General features: G+C 42.5%; 1 protein-coding gene across 2 annotated transcripts in view; it reads left to right on the top strand.

The window, feature by feature from the left end:
• The window catches only part of LOC121550072 (semaphorin-5A), a 203419-nt gene extending 185390 nt beyond the window's left edge, over positions 1-18029 (top strand). The window contains exons 17-22 of one of the 2 annotated variants that reach the window (XM_041862193.2): positions 630-839; positions 11029-11199; positions 11498-11653; positions 12724-12768; positions 13137-13348; positions 16543-18029. In XM_041862193.2, coding sequence (XP_041718127.1) covers positions 630-839; positions 11029-11199; positions 11498-11653; positions 12724-12768; positions 13137-13348; positions 16543-16662 — 914 coding nt within the window. In that variant the 3' untranslated portion in view covers positions 16663-18029. Of the gene's footprint in view, positions 1-629; positions 840-11028; positions 11200-11497; positions 11654-12720; positions 12769-13136; positions 13349-16542 lie in introns of both variants that reach the window. The other variant, XM_041862190.2, reaches the window with a different exon arrangement.
• The last annotated feature ends 232 nt before the right edge of the window (positions 18030-18261 follow it).

Below are 18261 nucleotides of genomic sequence, written 5' to 3'. Positions count from 1 at the left end.
TGTGTGTGTGTGTGTGTGTGTGTGTGTGTGTGTGTGTGTGTGTGTGTGTGTGTGTGTGTGTGTGTGTGTGTGTGTGTGTGTGTGTGTGTGTGTGTGTGTGTGTGTGCGTGTGTGTGTGTGTGTGTGTGTGGAGGATGTTGTTTGAACTTGAGCTTGGCAGTGGCACAGACTGAGGCTGATGTACTTTAAGCTCCAGTGTATGTCAGACACCTCACACACACACAGTTAAGGGCTCTACACAGTCTATGCAACGGATCCCTCAGAGGTTAGTTTGCATAGCTCTCTAAGTAGTTCTATGTACTTTTGTGCAGCTGCATTTTTGGAAAGTGACGCAAACAGAGATCGGTAGCTCCATTTGCGTAGACTGTGAAATCACTGTGGAGAGCCCTTTAGTCTCTCATTCTTGTAGCCTACATATGAGTCACGTAGATGTCTTGCTCCAGTGATTCTGTGTTTCCTGGTCAGCACAAATTCACCAAAAACTATTGGTCCTATTATTATAAATTCTTAGCTTCAATACATTTTCCAAATGGACAAAATATTATTTATTTATTAATTCTCAGTAAGTAAGTCCATTTGTCCCACCCAGCTCCATCCTGACCCCCCTCTCCTGTCTCGCTCTCCCCCAGGAGAGCTGCTGCTGTCGGGTAAAATCTCTGGCCACTCTGTGAACGGAGGCTGGACATCCTGGAACTCCTGGTCTCAGTGCAGTAGAGACTGCAGCCGAGGGATACGTAGCCGTAAACGGACCTGTACCTCCCCTGAACCACGCCATGGAGGACAGACTTGCCTGGGACCTGCTCAGGAGTACCAGGAGTGTAACGTCACACCCTGCCCAGGTGAGATATAGAGATACACGCCTGAACATACAGGTAACTGCCAAAATAAAGGAAACACCAACATAGTGTCTTAATAGGGCGTTGGGCCACCACGGGCCACCTAAACAGCTTCAATGCGCCTTGGCATTCTACAAGTGTCTGGAACTCTATTGGAGGGATGCGACACCATTCTTCCACGAGAAATTCCTTAATTTTGTGTTTTGTTGATGGTGGTGAAAAACGCTGTCTCAGGCACTGCTCCAGAATCTCACATAAGTCTTCAATTGGGTTGAGATCTGGTGACTGAGACACACACACATACATACACACGCACACACACACACACACACACACACCCTTTAACAGTAGAACCACTGGGCCTAGACGGATCCCTCTTGAAGCTAATGAGCAGTCATTCTGACTGCAACATTCTAACCGTATAACTAATACATTTCCTATATGTTATCGCAAAAATTATCATTTGGTTGTGTTTATGGCCTTATTTTAATTTTATTTCAAATTACACAATAGCATTTTCATTAGCTTGTTATTGTAGGCTATATGTAAAAACAAAAAAACACAAATTCAAGTGTTCAATACATTTTATTTGTGGGGTGCCTTTGTTACAACTATGAAACAGAAGGCATATGTGTTGGAACACGCTAACAGCTTATTTTTATAATGACAAAATACAATATAGACCCCAACCACCAAGACGCACGGTCAGCAAGACACACGGTCATCAAGACGTACGGTCAGCAAGACACACGGTCAAGTGATGAAAACATCAGTAGCCTAAACATAATTATAAGCGCCAAGTGGCCTTGATAAATAGTGAATCTCGGCACAAAAGCAATAATGACATTATAATGAATATAAGTGTTGATAAAATAAATATAAAAAATATTTAACCTTTATTTAACTAGGCAAGTCAGTTAAGAACAAATTCTTATTTACAATGACGGCCTAACAAAAGGCAAAAGGCCTCCTGTGGGGACGGGGGCTGGGATTTAAAAAATAAATATAGGACCAAACACACATCACAACAAGACAGACAACACAACACTACATAAAGAGAGACCTAAGACAACAACATAGCATGGCAGCAACACATGTCAACACAGCAAGGTAGCAACCCAACATGAAAACAACATGGTAGCAACACAACATGGCAGCAACACAACATGGTAGCAGCACAGGACATCAGGTACAAATATTATTGGGCACAGACAACAGCACAAAGGGCAAGAAGGTAGAGACAACAATACATCACACAAAGCAACCACAACTGTCAGTAAGAGTGTCCATGATTGAGTCTTTGAATGAAGAGATGGAGATACAACTGTCCAGTTTGAGTGTTTTTTGCAGCTCATTCCAGTCGCTAGCTGCAGCGAACTGGAAAGAGGAGCGACCCAGGGATGTGTGTGCTTTGGGGACCTTTAACAGAATGTGACTGGCAGAACGGGTGTTGTATGTGGAGGATGAGGGCTGCAGTAGGTATCTCAGATATGGGGGAGTGAGGCCTAAGAGGGTTTTGTAAATAAGTATCAACTAGTGGGTCTTGCGACGGGTATACAGAGATGACCAGTTTACAGAGGAGTATAGAGTGCAGTGATGTGTCCTATAAGGAGCATCGGTGGCAAATCTGATGGCTGAATGGTAAAGAACATCTAGCCGCTCGAGAGCACCCTTACCTACTAATCTATAAATTACGTCTCCGTAATCTAGCATGGGTAGGATGGTCATCTGAATCAGGGTTAGTTTGGCAGATGGGGTGAAAGAGGAGCGATTACGATAGAGGAAACCAAGTCTAGATTTAACCTTAGCCTGCAGCTTTGATATATGCTGAGAGAAGGACAGTATACTGTCTAGCCATACTCCTAAGTACTTGTATTAGGTGACTACCTCAAGCTCTAAACCCTCAGAGGTAGTAATCACACCGATGGGGAGAGGTGCATTCTTCTTACCAAACTACATGACCTTTGTTTTGGAGGTGTTCAGAACAAGGTTAAGGGCAGAGAAAGCTTGTTGGACACTAAGAAAGCTTTGTTGTTGAGTGTTTAACACAAAATCCGGGGAGGGGCCAGCTGAGTATAAGACTGTATCATCTGCATATAAATGGTTGAGAGAGATTCCTAATACCTGAGCTATATTGTTGATGTAAATTGAGAAGAGCTTGGGGCCTAGGATCGAGCCATGGGGTACTCCCTTGGTGACAGGCAGTGGCTGAGATAGCAGATGTTCTGACTTTATACACTGCACTCTTTGAGAGAGGTAGTTAGCAAACCAGGCCAAAGAGCCCTCAGAGACACCAATACTCCTTTGCCGGCCGACAAGGATGGAATGGTCTACTGTATCAAAAGCTTTGGCCAAGTCAATAAAAATAGCAGCACAACATTGCTTAGAATCAAGGGCAATGGTGACATCATTTAGGACCTTTAAGGTTGCAGTGACACATCCATAACCTGAGCGGAAACCAGATTGAATAACAGACAGAATACTATAGACATCAAGAAAGCCAGTCAGCTGAATATTGACACGTTTTTTGATAAACAGGGCAAAATAGAAATTGGCCTATAACAGTTAGGATCAGCATGATCTCCCCCTTTAAATAAGGGACGCACCGTGGCTGCCTTCCAAGCAATGGGAACCTCCCCAGAGAGGAGAGACAGGTTAAAAAGGTCAGAGATAGGCTTGGCGATTATAGGGGCTGCAACTTTAAAGAAGAAAGGGTCTAAACCATCTGACCCAGATGTTTTTTTGGTTTCATGTTTAAGGAGCTCCTTTAGCACCTCGGACTCCGTGACTGCCTGCAGGGAGAAACTTTGTAGTGCGGCAGGGGAAAAAGAGGGGGGAGCATCGAGGCTAGTCGCATTGGAAGGACTGGGAGATTAGGAAATGTTGGACGGGCAAGGTGGCATGGCTGAGTCAAATAGGAATCCTGACTTAATGAAGTGGTGATTAAAGAGCTCAGCCATGTGCTCTTTGTCAGTAACAACCACATCATCAACATTAAGGCACATGGGCAGCTGTGAGGAGGAGGGTTTATTCTCCAGGTTTTTAACAGTTTTCCAGAACTTGGGGTTAGACCCACAGAGAGAGAACTGCTCCTTCAAATAACTAGCTTTAGCCTTCCGGATAGCCTGAGTGCACTTATTTCTCATTTGCCTGAACGAGAGCCAGTCAGCCTGAGTTGAGTAAGCGTGTGCTGAGCCTTTCGCCAAATAGAATTCTTGAGGTGGAGTAACTCTGCCAGATCCTGGTCGAACCGGGGGCTGACCCTGTTTTTAATTCTCGTTTTTTTTATGGGGGAGTGTTTGTTAACAGTACCACTGAAAATATCAAAAAAGAAGGTCCAAGCGTCTTCGACAGAGGGGATCAAGCTAATTCTATACCAATTTACAGAGTCCAGGTCATGAAGGAAGGCTTGTTCATTCAAGTCTTTTAGCAAGCGTCTATGACAAATCAGGACAGGTCATTTCACTGAGTAGCCATTACGAACACAGGCTGTAAAACAGTGATCACTAATGTCATTACAGAAAACACCAGACTGATACCTATCAGGATTATTTGTGAGGATAACATCAAGGAGAGTAGCCTTTTCTGGGCGTTTGGAGTCATACCTTGTGGGATTGGTAATAATCTGAGAAAGATTTAGGGAGTCTCATTGCTATAGGAATGGTCAGGTGGTTTAAGCATGTCCCAGTTTAGGTCACCTAGCAGGACAAATTCAGACTTAGTGTAAGGGGCCAGGAGAGAGTTTAGGGCAGGTAGGGTACAGGCCGATGCTGATGGTGGACGATAACACCCAGCAACAGTCAACGAAGAGCTATTTGAAAGTTTAATGCTTAAAACCAGCAAATCAAATTGTTTGGAGACAGACTTGGTGGATACAACCGAGCACTGAAGGTGTTCCTTGGTAAAGATTGCTACTCCACCACCTTTGGAAGATCTGTCTTGCCGAAAAAGGTTATAACCAGAAAGGTTAACATCAGTGTTCAAAACAATCTTTCTTAACCACGTCTGATTAATGACCAACACATCTGGATTGGAGTTGTGAACCCACACTTTCAATTGATCAATTTTAGGTAATAAACTTATTGTGTTAACGTGCAGAAAGCCCAGGCTTTTAAGAGAGTAGAAATCAGTGAAGCAGATATCAGAGCACAAGTCAGAATTGAGGCTAACAACAGCATATGGGCCAGGGTGTACATACACATTTCTAGATATCATTAGCAGTAATACAATCAGGGCACGGCCGAGGACAGGGAGAGCTCTGCAGTGTTTATTTTTTTTACATTTGAATGTGCATCAGATGGCAAGATCATCTTGTACAGCAATTTCATCAGGTAACATTAATACAAAGCCGGCGAGAGGTGGTTAGAATAGGATGGGAGTCCAAGAGACCGTATAAGCAATAGAGAATCAGAGTCCCGAGTGTGGGAACAAACATAGTCTGTCCCATGGGCGGGTAAACAAGCAAGGTCATAGTCAACAATGCACACAGGAGTCATGAGTCATGAGGCAAATAGCAGTCAAAAATAGTCAATTATTATCAGCTCATGCTTGTGTGCATCTTCACGCAATGGCATCAGTTGGATTTCATTTAACTGTTATTCCTTGGCCTAACAGTTGACAAAATCTTCGGAACTTTCACTTGCTTGTCACACTTTGACATACCTTTGTCTGGTTGTAGTGTGTAATAGTCTCCGGTTCTCTCTTTGTTGTGTCCCCGTGGTCTTGTTATTTTGCGCAGAGGGAGGGAACTCCCATCTCACTTTGTTCATTGTGCTGGCCAGACTTGTTTTAATTGCAAGCAACTTGTTCGCCAATGACAGTGAAGTGAAGAAATTGTCCATGGTGACATTTCTTCCCTTGCCAATATACGGTTCAATAAGCCTCATCACCACATTCTCTGTCACTCCCTCAACTGCTGCCCGATATTGAAAGACGTTCAGCATATACAATTACGCATGCTCTCACTGTGTAGCCCACTCCAAGTAGGGCTAGAGTAGACTGATAAGACTGCTTTTATTTATTGGACAGAAATAGGGTACATACCATTTTAAGATTATAATTAAAATGGATGAATACAATAGAATGGCACCACCTGTTCTTCAATCACAGTTGGTGATTACATAATTATGCATCGTTTGCTTCCCCTCGCACACCAACTCACCCATTCTCCCCCTTGCTCCCCCATCATACTTTACTTAATTTATTTAATCTGTTTTTATAGGTGTGAAATTTGTTTAGGTTTAGGTTCAGTTTTAAGCCAATTATCGGGGTGATTATCAGCTGGGCACTGCACTTTCAACTGTCGGAAGAAGGAGTGGAGCAAGCCCTACTGTTGGAAGAAGGAGCGGAGCAAGCCCTACTGTTGGAAGAAGGACGGGCAATGGGGGAAAACCATTCATAATATTTGTTAAAACTCCAGTTCTGTTTGTGATATTAAGATTATAACATATAGACTTATTTAGGAAAAGTCAAGGACGGAGGGGGGCATGACTTTACTAATAATAGCCCATAGAAACGCAATGAATAACACATTCATGAATGTCAAAGACAGTCAAAAAATATATCATAAGGAATAAGGTTCTGAAGTGTCTGTCCTATATCTGGAGATATATGAAAGCTCAGGAAATATTTTTTTTTGGGGGGACAAATATATAACTCCTTATTTTTGTTGGCACAAAACTACCTCCATACTTCCATTCGTTTGTATGGGTTACCATTAGACGAGTCCCGTGACACTTGTGGGGGTCGTAGAGCAAACCATTGTGTTCTTGAGTCTCCCCTTTCCATAGTGGGGTCATATTAGTTTGTAGCTCAAACGGTTCGGACGCTACAGACCACATGACTTCAGACGAGTCCCGTGACACTTGTCGGACGCTACAGACGTTTTCTTGAGAAGACCGATTTTTCAGGATGTCTCATGGTCTGACAAACACTGCTGTAGCTCGACAACCTTCCACCGCAGATGCGGAAGGCTCACATAGGTGGATGCGGTGGATTGAGATGCAGCCCATGCAAAAACCTGATATCTCTAGCTTAAATTGACAGATTATAATGGGGATTTTTTTATTATGTTACTTAGATTGACGCACGGGTGGAACCCGCTATGCTCCTTTGAGACCCTTCTATCAAAGTCACTGAGATCTCTTCTTCTAGCCATGGTAGCCCAAATAATGGGCAACTGAACATTTTTATACATGATCCTAAACATGATGGGATGTTAATTGCTTAATTAACTCAGGAACTACACCTGTGTGGAAGCAACTGCTTTCAATATACTTTGTATCCCTCATTTACTCAAGTGTTTCCTTTATTTTGGCATTTACCTGTACATACACACACACATGCACAACACGACTCTGTGTCCAGGTGAGACACAGTACACACTTACTGTACATCCACACACACAACCCTATAATAATAATAATAATAATAATAATACATTGCATTTGTAGATTGCTTTTCATTTACACACAGAGGGAAAACAGGAAAGCTTCAGTAATAAGACATCCATGAGAAATGAATAAAGAAATAAAGAAATGTAGAATAAATATCCTCATAATGAGTATAATGAAGCACAAAACTACACAATAGGAATGTGTTTAAGTCAGGAGGCGAAGACGAAGACAAAAATGTACAGCTGGAATCAGAGACACAATCCTCACAGCGTGTAAGACTGTAATTACATTTCAGGGCAATTATACCGCTAGCTACGGGGAGCCGTGTGTGCATGCATGCGTGTGTGCGTGCACATGCACTTGCGCTCTTGCATGCATTAACTTGTGCGTTTGTGTGTGTGTCTCATATTCTGTTGTGAAAAGCCAAAGACAATGCGTCTATTTCTCCAGTCTTCTACCTGAGGGGAACGGAAAGGAAGCATTGTAATTAAATTAGTGTTCATAGTGACGGGAGAAGGAAATGTGCTATCTAAATGGAAGTCCTCCTGCTTAGCTTCTTGATTAAAGAGAACACATGGCATCACACACACACCACACACACCAGACACACCAGACACACCAGACACACCACACACACCAGACACAAACACACAACAAGGAGTTTGTTTCAAATCATTATTAATCATCAGTCTTATTTGAAGGGAGTGCTACGTTAGCATCTCACTAACAGCCCGGCCGGTGTCCGATAACACCTTCAACAGCTATCCATCATCATACTGTATGTGCTGACACATTAAAGACCAGCCACACAACACAGAACCAAAGCTGTGATTTTAGCTGTTAATTTATTCACTGGAGAGAACCTGTCTGTCTCGTCATGAATGAGGCTATGAATGGGGGGGCATTATGATGCTGACCCACCACATTCTCACTAATGCTCTTTGAGTTGATCGCAGATCAATCATCCCAGTTACCTTTAGGGTTTAGCTGCTAATGCTACAGTGCCTTCAGGAAGTAATCATACCACTTGACTTATTCCAATTTTTTATTTTGAATTCAAAATGGATTAAATAGATGTATCACCCATGTACACACAATAGCCCATAATGACAAAGTGAAAACATGTTTTTAGGATTTTTGCAAATGTATTTAAAATGAAATACAGAAATATCTAATTTACATAAATATTCACACCCCTGAGTCAATACTTTGTAGAAGCACCTTTAGCAGCGATTACAGCTGTGAGTCTTTCTGGGTAAGTCTATAAAAGCTTTCCACACCTGGATTGTGCTACATTTGGCAATTATTATTTTCAAAATTCTTCAAGCTCTTTCAAATTGGTTGTTGATCATTGCTAGACAACATTTTCAGGTCTTGCAATAGATTTTAAAGTAGATTTAAGTAAAGACTGTAACTCTGCCGCTTGGTAACATTCACTGTCTTCTTGGTAAGCAACTCCAGTGTAGATTTGGCCTTGTGTTTTAGGTTATTGTCCTGCTGAAAGGTGAATTACTCTCCCAGACTGAATCAGGTTTTCCTCAAGGATTTTGCTTTTAATTTCTATCCTGAAAAACTCCCCAGTCCTTAACGATTACAAGTATACCCATAACATGGATAAGAGCGTCTGCTAAATGACTAAAATGTAAATGTAAATGATGAAGCCACCACTATGCTTGAAAATAATGGAGAGTGGTACTCAGTAATGTGTTGTATTGGCTTTGCCTTTATCTGTGTAGTGAATGGGTGTATTGATACACCATCCAAAGGGTAATTAATAACTTCATCAGTCTCAAAGGGGTATTCAATGTCAGCTTCTTTTTTTTTTACCCATCTACCAATAGGTGCCCTTCTTTGCGAGGCATTGGAAAACCTCTCTGGTCTTTGTGGTTGAATCTGTGTTTGAAATTCACTGCACGACTGAGGGACCTTACAGATTGTATGTGTGGGGTACAGAAAGTCATTCAAAAATCATGTTAAACACTATTATTGCACACTCAGTCCATGCAACTTATTATTTGACTTGTTAAGCACATTTTTACCACTGAACTTATTTAGACTTGCTATAACAAAGGGGTTGAATACTCATTGACTCAAGACAATTTAGCTTTTCATTTTTAATTAATTTGTAAACATTCCAAAAAACATAATTCCACTTTGACATTACGGGGTATTGTGTGTAGGCCAGTGACAAAAAATCTCAATTTAATACATTTTAAATTCAGGCTGTAACACAACAAAATGTGGAAAAAGTTAAGGGGTGTGAATAATTTCTGAAGGCACTGTAGCTAGCTCTTAGCTTTCCCCTCAAACATTTACTCACCTGGCGTGAACTGTAGGGTTACTTCAGGATAAGACACCACATCTTTCAAAGGGGTTTCCCTTTTCAGTGTTCTTTTCTGGAATATTCTACAGTTAGATTCAGATTAAGTTGACAGCCCTTAGGAATGTCATTGAGTAGAACCAGTTAAAATGTTCAACAAAGGATGGAATGCTGTTGGTAAAGATGACAAACTGTACTTTACTATAACTCTAAGCTAGCTAACCAAACATACAGCTATTCCGAGGGCCTGAATTGCAGGAGCAGCAGTCATCTTCCAGTTCTATTGATGTAGACAATGGAGACTTATCATGTCACCTGAATCGAAGCGATTTCACAGGAAAGGTGCAACTTTGCATAGTGTGAATAATCATGAATAGTAATTTCGCTTAAATTAGCCCTCGTCTGGAAGTGTGATAATATTTTTGACGTAGGCTGCGCCTCAAGACATAATCCATCCGAGAGAGAGAGCGAGAGAGAGAGAGAGAGAGAGAGAGAGAGAGAGAGAGAGAGAGAGAGAGAGAGAGAGAGAGAGAGAGAGAGAGAGAGAGAGAGAGAGAGAGAGAAAGAGAGAGAGAGAGAGAGAGAGTCTTAAGTCCATCTGGTTTTGAAACAAATGGATCTTTCCTAGTTTTCTGCAGCGGCTTGTGGAGATGAGACTATCCGTCATGTGCAGGCAGGAATCGACTGATGTGTCAGTTTACCATAGAGAAATTACACAGAGATGACAAAGACCAGGGGGAACTTCAATTACCACATAGCCAGCGCCTTACAGGCCGAGCTGTTTAAAACCAATTCTGAAATGGTCCTGAAAAGAGATTTGTCTCCTCAGATGAAGTGAAAGGATTTTGTTCCCAGTCTTTACTGAGAGGCCTTTTTTTTAGGTTATTGGACAAAGCCTGAACAGCACAATTAGGTTTTGTCCTTCCCTGACATGTCGTCGAGACATTACAGTATTCTTGAAAGTTGTGTTTGTTTGTTTGGTCTCCTGTTTGATTCCTGGTGACGTTTTCTGTTACTATGTTTACACTGGTTTAATTAGCAGGAGGACCTCTCCTCCTTCCTCTCAGGCTGTCACACCGTGTGTTTGTGTGTGTGTGTTAACGTGAAAGTGTGTGTGTGTGTTAACGTGTGTGTGTGTTTGAATCTAGTTCAGATGTGACAGCTAGCAGGTTTTGTTTCATTCAGCTGCTAAAACAACCCCCTCCTGACCCCCCATCTCCTCTCCCCGTCCTCCCCTCTCCTCCCCCTCCATACTCTCCACTAATTAACAAAGGGAAATTAACCATCAAGTCCTTCTTGTTTTTCCTCCCTTCATGTGATGCCAAGCACCAGACGTCACACACACAGGAACACACTTACACACATGGGCACACACACACACTCATGTAGATACACAGTACAGTACACACATGGACTCTATTCTCAACAACTCAGTATTTGCCTCAACACCCCCCTCCCTCTCTCTCCTCCTGTTTAGTGGACGGTAGCTGGTCGTGCTGGTCTGGCTGGTCTAAGTGTTCAGTGACGTGTGGAGGGGGACACTATATGAGGACGCGCACCTGCAACAACCCCCCACCAGCCTACGGAGGAGACATCTGTCTGGGACTACACACTGAAGAGGCTCTCTGTAACACACAATCATGTCCAGGTACACAAACACACACACATACACACACACACACACGTAGGCATGCACAAACACACACGGACCATCCGTTTTCTCGTTGTCTCTTGGCATGTGTATTCAGCAGCCCAGGAATCTGATGTGGTTATGTTTTGTCTCCAGAGAGTTGGTCTAACTGGTCTGAATGGTCCCATGTGTATTCAGCAGCCCAGTAATCTGATGTGGTTATGTTTTGTCTCCAGAGAGTTGGTCTAACTGGTCTGAATGGTCCCATGTGTATTCAGCAGCCCAGTAATCTGATGTGGTTATGTTTTGTCTCCAGAGAGTTGGTCTAATTGGTCTGAATGGTCCCAGTGTGACAGTGCTGGCGCCCAGCTGCGTGTCCGTCACTGTGACGTCCTGTTCCCTACTGGAAACCAGTGTTCAGGAAACCACACCGAGACCAGGGCCTGCCCACCTGACTCCAACTTTATACCAGGTAATACACACATACATACTGATAAACACACACACACATACAAACACACACACACATGCATTTATGCATGCACACACACACACTCACACACATACATGCACACACACACATGCACAGCCCAGATAGTATTGATGTGTGTCCAGACAGGGATCTCCCTTATTGACAGGGTGTAATGTGAGACGCACCAGAACATTGATTTCTACTACACCACTGGATAATTAGACCTCTTCCTCTCTCTCTCAGAGTTCTGAGGCTCAATCAAACACACCCATTGATGTCTTCAACAATGATGTCTTCCACATAGTATCAATGGACACAATGCTACTCAAGCTACCAGAGCCAGATAGATTTTATACCGCAGAATACTTTGGACTAACTAACACTTAGCAACCCATAGGAAATAAAACATTATAACTTCTCCAATACTTCTCCAGTGATATGACAGTGGCCTATACTAGGTGATAAGTGTGAGTACACTCTTAGAAAAAAAGGGTTCCAAAAGGGTTCTTCGGCTGTCCCCATAGGAGAACCCCTTTTGGTTCCAGGTAGAACCCTTTTTGGTTCCAGGTAGAACTATTTTGGGTTCCATGTAGAACCCTTTACACAGAGGGTTCTACATGGAACCCAAAATAGTTATATCTGGAACTCAAAAAGGACTCTACCTGGAACCAAAAGGATTCTACCTGCAACCAAAAAGGGTTATTCAAAGGGTTCTCCTATGGGGACAGCCGAAGAATCCATTTAATTTCTAGATAGCACCTTTTTTTCTAAGAGTGCACACTTTATCTTTCTGAAACACCAGTGTGTCTTTAGTTTCTTATCACTCATCTGTTTTAATGGGAATGCCACTCCATTAAGGGTCGTTAGTAGGGTTGTGTACTTAATTTTCCTTAATGAGGCCTGATACACTACTTATCATAAAACTCTTCAGGTGTCTAGTGATGGGCTTTATCATCCTCTGGTTCATTCTCAATATAATGCCCAAAGACTTCAACACTATCTATACCACTTTGTCAGGGGAACAAGTGTGTTCTTCTGTTCAGCATCTCTTTTACTTTTCTCTTTAGCAGAAGTCTCCATTGCTCGTTCAAGTCAGGAGGAGAGAAGATGCGGAGGTATGAGTGTGTATGGGTTTAATGTAGTTTTTAATGTGGTGTGATAGTGTGATAATGTAGTGAGATAGTGTGATAATGTAGTGTGATAGTGTGATAATGTAGTGTGATATTGTAATAATGTAGTGTGATAGTGTGATAATGTAGTGTGATAGTGTGATAATGTAGTGTGATAGTGTAATAATGTAGTGTGATAGTGTAATAATGTAGTGTGATAATGTGATATTTAATGCAGTGTGTAGTGTGATATTTGTTGGTATTAATAAGGAATTCATCCACACTTATTAACGTGACATCAATCTTCGCGCAGCCAGCTCATTTTTACCCTTGAAAATTAACAACATTTTTATCTCTCTTTTTCCCTTCTCCAGATTTCAACCTGTTCCATATGATCGCTGTAGGCCTGAGTAGTTCTATCATGGGTTGTTTGGTCACCTTACTGGTGTACACCTACTGCCAGCGCTACCAGCAGCAGTCTCACGATGCTACGGTCATCCACCCCATCTCAGCAGCACCACTCAACACCTCCATCACCAACCACATCAACAAACTGGACAAATACGACTCGGTGGAAGCCATTAAGGTTTGTACACTATCACACTCTGTGGTCTTCTAGGATATTCCAGGCTCGCCTATACGCCTGGGCTGGTCTATAGTACTGTAGCCTTTATGTACTTGTGTGTATGTGGTCCTGCGTCTACTCTGTGTGACTGCACTGTTCTGTGTCTATAGCCATGTAGCTAACCATACACTGCTTTCTCATAAGTTACTAACAACATACATCACAATATGCATACTGTAAGTGACTTATATGGAGTGAGTAGGTTCCAGGTCTTCATTCTAAAAGAGATGCTTAATATCAGTGGATCATCCTGGTTTAACTCAATAATAAATCAATAATTTTAGTTAGTTATATTTTCTCTGATGAGATTACTGTTGACACTTGACTTGGTTTTGGAAATACTTACTTGAGAATTATATGAAGGCAAGGGGTTAAGAAGTTGAGACACTATTTTATGTGAGTTAGCATATCGTGTGGACAGAGAGCTAGCTTTCAGAAGAGTATCCATCTCCTATAAATAACTGAACAGACACACCATCTAAAGTGAATTGCGTCTCTGGCGCAGAACTGGAATGCAGTTTCCATAGTAGAATAAAGATTTGAAAAGTGTCCATCTATCATGTAATTAGTGTCTGGTGTGTGAGAATAATCTAATTTGCAGCTACGGATAGAAGATAATATGAATATGGACAATGCTCGTTTGGCTAAGTGAGAAACTCAAAAAGAGCCATTTGAAAAATGAATCTAGTCTTTTTTCAAAAGCGTATTCTTCCTCAGTCTTTACTCTTGTTTTAATGGCTGGGTTGTACAGCTGAATATACATATTCTAAAAGTGAAAAGAGTGAAAAAATAGTGATTCTGTAATTTCATTTTGTAATGTAGGAGAAAGATGAACACCTGGCACTATAATTCCTAAAACTTAGTTCTTTGTTTGATTAAAATCATATCTTTACCATCCAGGTGAGCTCGGAAAGATTATGCACTAGAGCGCCGTTGAGACAAAGGCAGTGAGTGTAGCTGAAAGAATGTCATTTTCATTGATTCAGTAGTGTGTCCTTTCTTATGGAGGGCATAGAATGACCATGTAGTCCCCTGCACCTACAGTAGCACAGACCACCTGTCTTCCTCAATGGGTACAGTAGAACTTAATCGTCCATTGTGGCTCCAGTGAGGATGACTGCTGCCCGTTCCTCTCCTCCCGCAGCCCGATGTGTCCGTACTCTTGCCCCTGGACGACCCCGGCATGCGCCAGCCTCTGTCTGCTAACATGGGCGTGTCCATGCGTGGCCTGGAGATTTTCTACTAACCTTCTACTGACCTCTGACCTCTACAACATCCCGCCTCTTGACCCTCCTCCTAGCCTATCAGCAACCTCCTTCCTCTTCCTCCCCACCGCGCCCCCACTTCCTGTGGTGCTTCTTTGTGCGGCAGGTCGGGGTAGACTCAGTTTCTCTCTCATTGCTCGGAAATCCCATTGTTTCATATTCATCCCATAGGGCAAGATGAAGGCAACTGCGGTCTTCGAGAGCCGTAATGTCTGCTGGTTTTCTCTTCTCTCTCTGGTGCTTTTAGGGATAGGTCATCCCTCTTCTATCACTCTTCACTTTGGTCAGGTTCTTAATTGATCCATTCATGTTGATCAATTGGTTGCTCAGTTGGTAGAGCATGGCGCTTGCAACGCCAGGGTTGTGGGTTCGTTTCCCACGGGGGGCCAGTATGAAAATGTATGCACTACTAACTGTAAGTCGCTCTGGATAAGAGCGTCTGGTAAAATGACTCAAATGTAAAATCTGAACAGAGAGTGCACTTGCCTGGTCTCCCAGGTCTAGATCAGAAGTAAATCATGAAAACCAGCAGACATTGTGGCTCCTGAGGACCAGAGTTGCCCCCCACCCTGCCATAGGACTACCCATAGGCTTGTGAGAAGGCAGTGTATTTTCCACTCATCTCTTTCCGTTCGAAAACGTCCACTATGTTCTGACTCTTCTCATTTGCATGTGTTTGTTTTTCCCTTTTCTGTCTTTCTCTGTCTTATTAGCTCTGTTTGGCTTTCTAATGATGGGTTACCATGGAGAAAAAAGGGAACTCGTAACTCATTCTGTTTTCTCCGTAGCTGTCCGCTTTCTCTTTATCTCTAATGCCACCCCACTGTTCAACAGATTTTGTTTACCCCACTAAAAACACTCCCTAATCACACTTTAGCCAATTAAACATGTTAAGGAAGAAAGGCAGAGTAGATGAAGTCTGAGAACAGCTGGTTAATGGTTGAGTGCAGCCATGGGACCACTAGCAGAGATACAAGATATTACTGTTTCAGACAGATTTCGACTTTTGAGAATGTATATTTTGTTCCATTTTAGACATAGAAATGTACTGTTAGACTCAACCAATAATGTATTATTTGATCTTTAAGTAATGTTTGTCGCCTCTATGTGTGCAAGCCATGTAAATGTTATCGAGACAGAATAATATTATGTGTGTTTGTGCTCAGCGCTCGCAACCCTATCAGTGAATATACAGATCCATCAATCAAGAACAAACGCAGCATCATCAAGTGCTGAATTATGTCACCTCCAGGGGCTTTCAGAATGCACTTAGCTAAGACAAGAAGACAGAGGGGCGCACGCACATCCATTTTGCAAACTGCTGAGGTTGTACTGAGAGCAGTGTTCTTAACTCACATAAATGTGTGGTATCTTCATAGAACCACAGAGAAGGGTACAACAGAGATACGCTGTGGCCTTTCCTTATTTTCTGACTCGCTTAATCATTCACAGCCGTTCACATAGTTTTTTCTCCGATTAATACGTTTTTTTATTTAACGTGTCCTCAAGGATGTGGAGATGTGAAAGCCATGAAAGCTGCTGATGTCGAGACATTAGAGAGGAGATCAATGGACATATGGTTCCTCATCATAATACACCAGCTCAGTGGTTATCATTTTGTCAGCCTGTTGTTGTTAGTGCTTTGGCCTTGCTCATTGAAACGCTTTATTCATGCAGGGACCTCCTGTTGATTTCTATGTTGTCGTCCTATAAACGCTACCAAGGTTTATTTTTCTGTTTGACGTATTCCTTTTACCTTGCACTCTCCCATTTAGACAGAATCATTATTTGATCCTTACAATACAGTTGACACTGACACATCTCTCTCTTCCTCTCTCCATCTCCCCTCTCTCTCTCTCTCTCTTCCTATTCTCTCTCTGTCCTTCACAGGCTTTCAATAAGAACAACCTGATTCTGGAGGAAAGAAATAAGTACTTCAACCCCCAGCTAGCCGGGAAGACATACACCAACGCATACTTCACGGACCTTAACACTTACGATGACTATTAACCCTTCGTTGGGCTACAGCACCGGGGATACACACCCTTGTGTAGACAACAACCCCACTCCACTCACTTTGACTATGTCCTATTTTTTTCCGCTTTGTGGTTTCTAATGTAATTTGTGACATTTTATGTGGGACCCTCCTACTCTGGGACCCATTGGTAGCTGCCATTCAATCAAATTACAGACAGTGATGTCAACAAAGGGACATGCCCACTTTACTTTCCTTCAGGTGCTCTGATGGGGTTCACTGGGAAAGTTCAACTTCGGAAAACAAAAAACAACAAGATCCTGACTTGACTCTCACAAACATGGAGACAACTGGAATTTCGATTTCCATGGAAGGAAGGGAAAAAAGGAAGAAAAAAAAAGGTTTTAAAGAGCTGTCTGAATGGGATGGATCTCTCTTTGATTTCCTGTGAACTATCTGATTCCTGAACTGGTTCTGGGGGGAAGAAAACCACCTAACTGCTTTGCATGAATTCATCTGACAGTTTTCCATGGTTGGTCACATTCCACTTACTGGTCTGTAGTCCCATAACTGCTTCTTCTGGGGAGAGGCTATACGGACACGCCTGGTGCCCAAATTGATGACGTATGTCGCACAGCTGAGAGTCGAGTGAAGACGAACGGATTCAGTTCAGTCAGTTGTCCTGATGAGCCCTTCCCAGCTAGCTAGTTTGCTTTTGGCTAGAAACTTCAGCGTGAATTTGAAACTTGTCTGCCGAAGTTGGGATTTGGGAGAGTGTTCAGAATCATTCAGTTTTATCATAATAATAAATAAATAAATAATGTAGATGTAATGCCGTAGCTGTAAATTTCCGGTGCTTTAGCTGTCACCCTGGCCTGATATTGGCTTCACTATCTAGCTACTTCCCTCTCCTAGCTGCGGAAAGCAGGAGTGAAGCACACTACCCCGTGTTGTTGTGTCGCCGGCTTGTAGCGCAAATTCTCCCTATTGAGCAGTATACTGTATCACGGTAACATCCAGATGGTTACTACCAATATTAGTAGGCTGCTATCCTACTCAAAATAAAATCAAGTGGGATGGTTAGGGTCATTTGCACCGGCTTGTCGTTACGTTAGCTAATTGGCATGTCACAGTGACATCCAGATGGTGACCAATAACCTACTACTACTTTCGCCCTCGCCCATCGAAATAAACATCACTTTCTTTTACAAGTTGTAACTAGCGCCATGCTGCTGTTGTTGCCAGCTAGCCAGCATAAACTAGCTAACGGGGAAGGGCTCATCAAGATGACAGACTGAATCGAAACCATTTGTCTCCACTGGACTCTCAGCCAGTGTTGCCAACTCCTCAGCAAGGAAAGTAGCTATTGGCTTTCCTAAAAGTCGCTAGAAGTCGCTAAATGACGCCATCACCTAATTTGCATAATTGGCCATATGCATGTAATTGTGATGGACGCTGTAGGAGAGAGGAATAACGTCGTGGGAGAGACAAAAAGTGAGTAAAAACACCCTAAATATGTTTAGAACTACAAATGACCTTTCTTCTGTCGATTCTTGTTTTTTAAAATGTTTTACATTTACATCCCGCCCTGAATGTAAGCCAGGGCGGGATCAGCCAGCGGCGGCTTCCCGCAT

The sequence above is a fragment of the Coregonus clupeaformis genome, chromosome 34 (genome assembly GCF_020615455.1).
Source record: "Coregonus clupeaformis isolate EN_2021a chromosome 34, ASM2061545v1, whole genome shotgun sequence".
NCBI classification, from domain to species: domain Eukaryota; kingdom Metazoa; phylum Chordata; class Actinopteri; order Salmoniformes; family Salmonidae; genus Coregonus; species Coregonus clupeaformis.
This window is presented reverse-complemented; position numbering and strand designations above follow the sequence as displayed.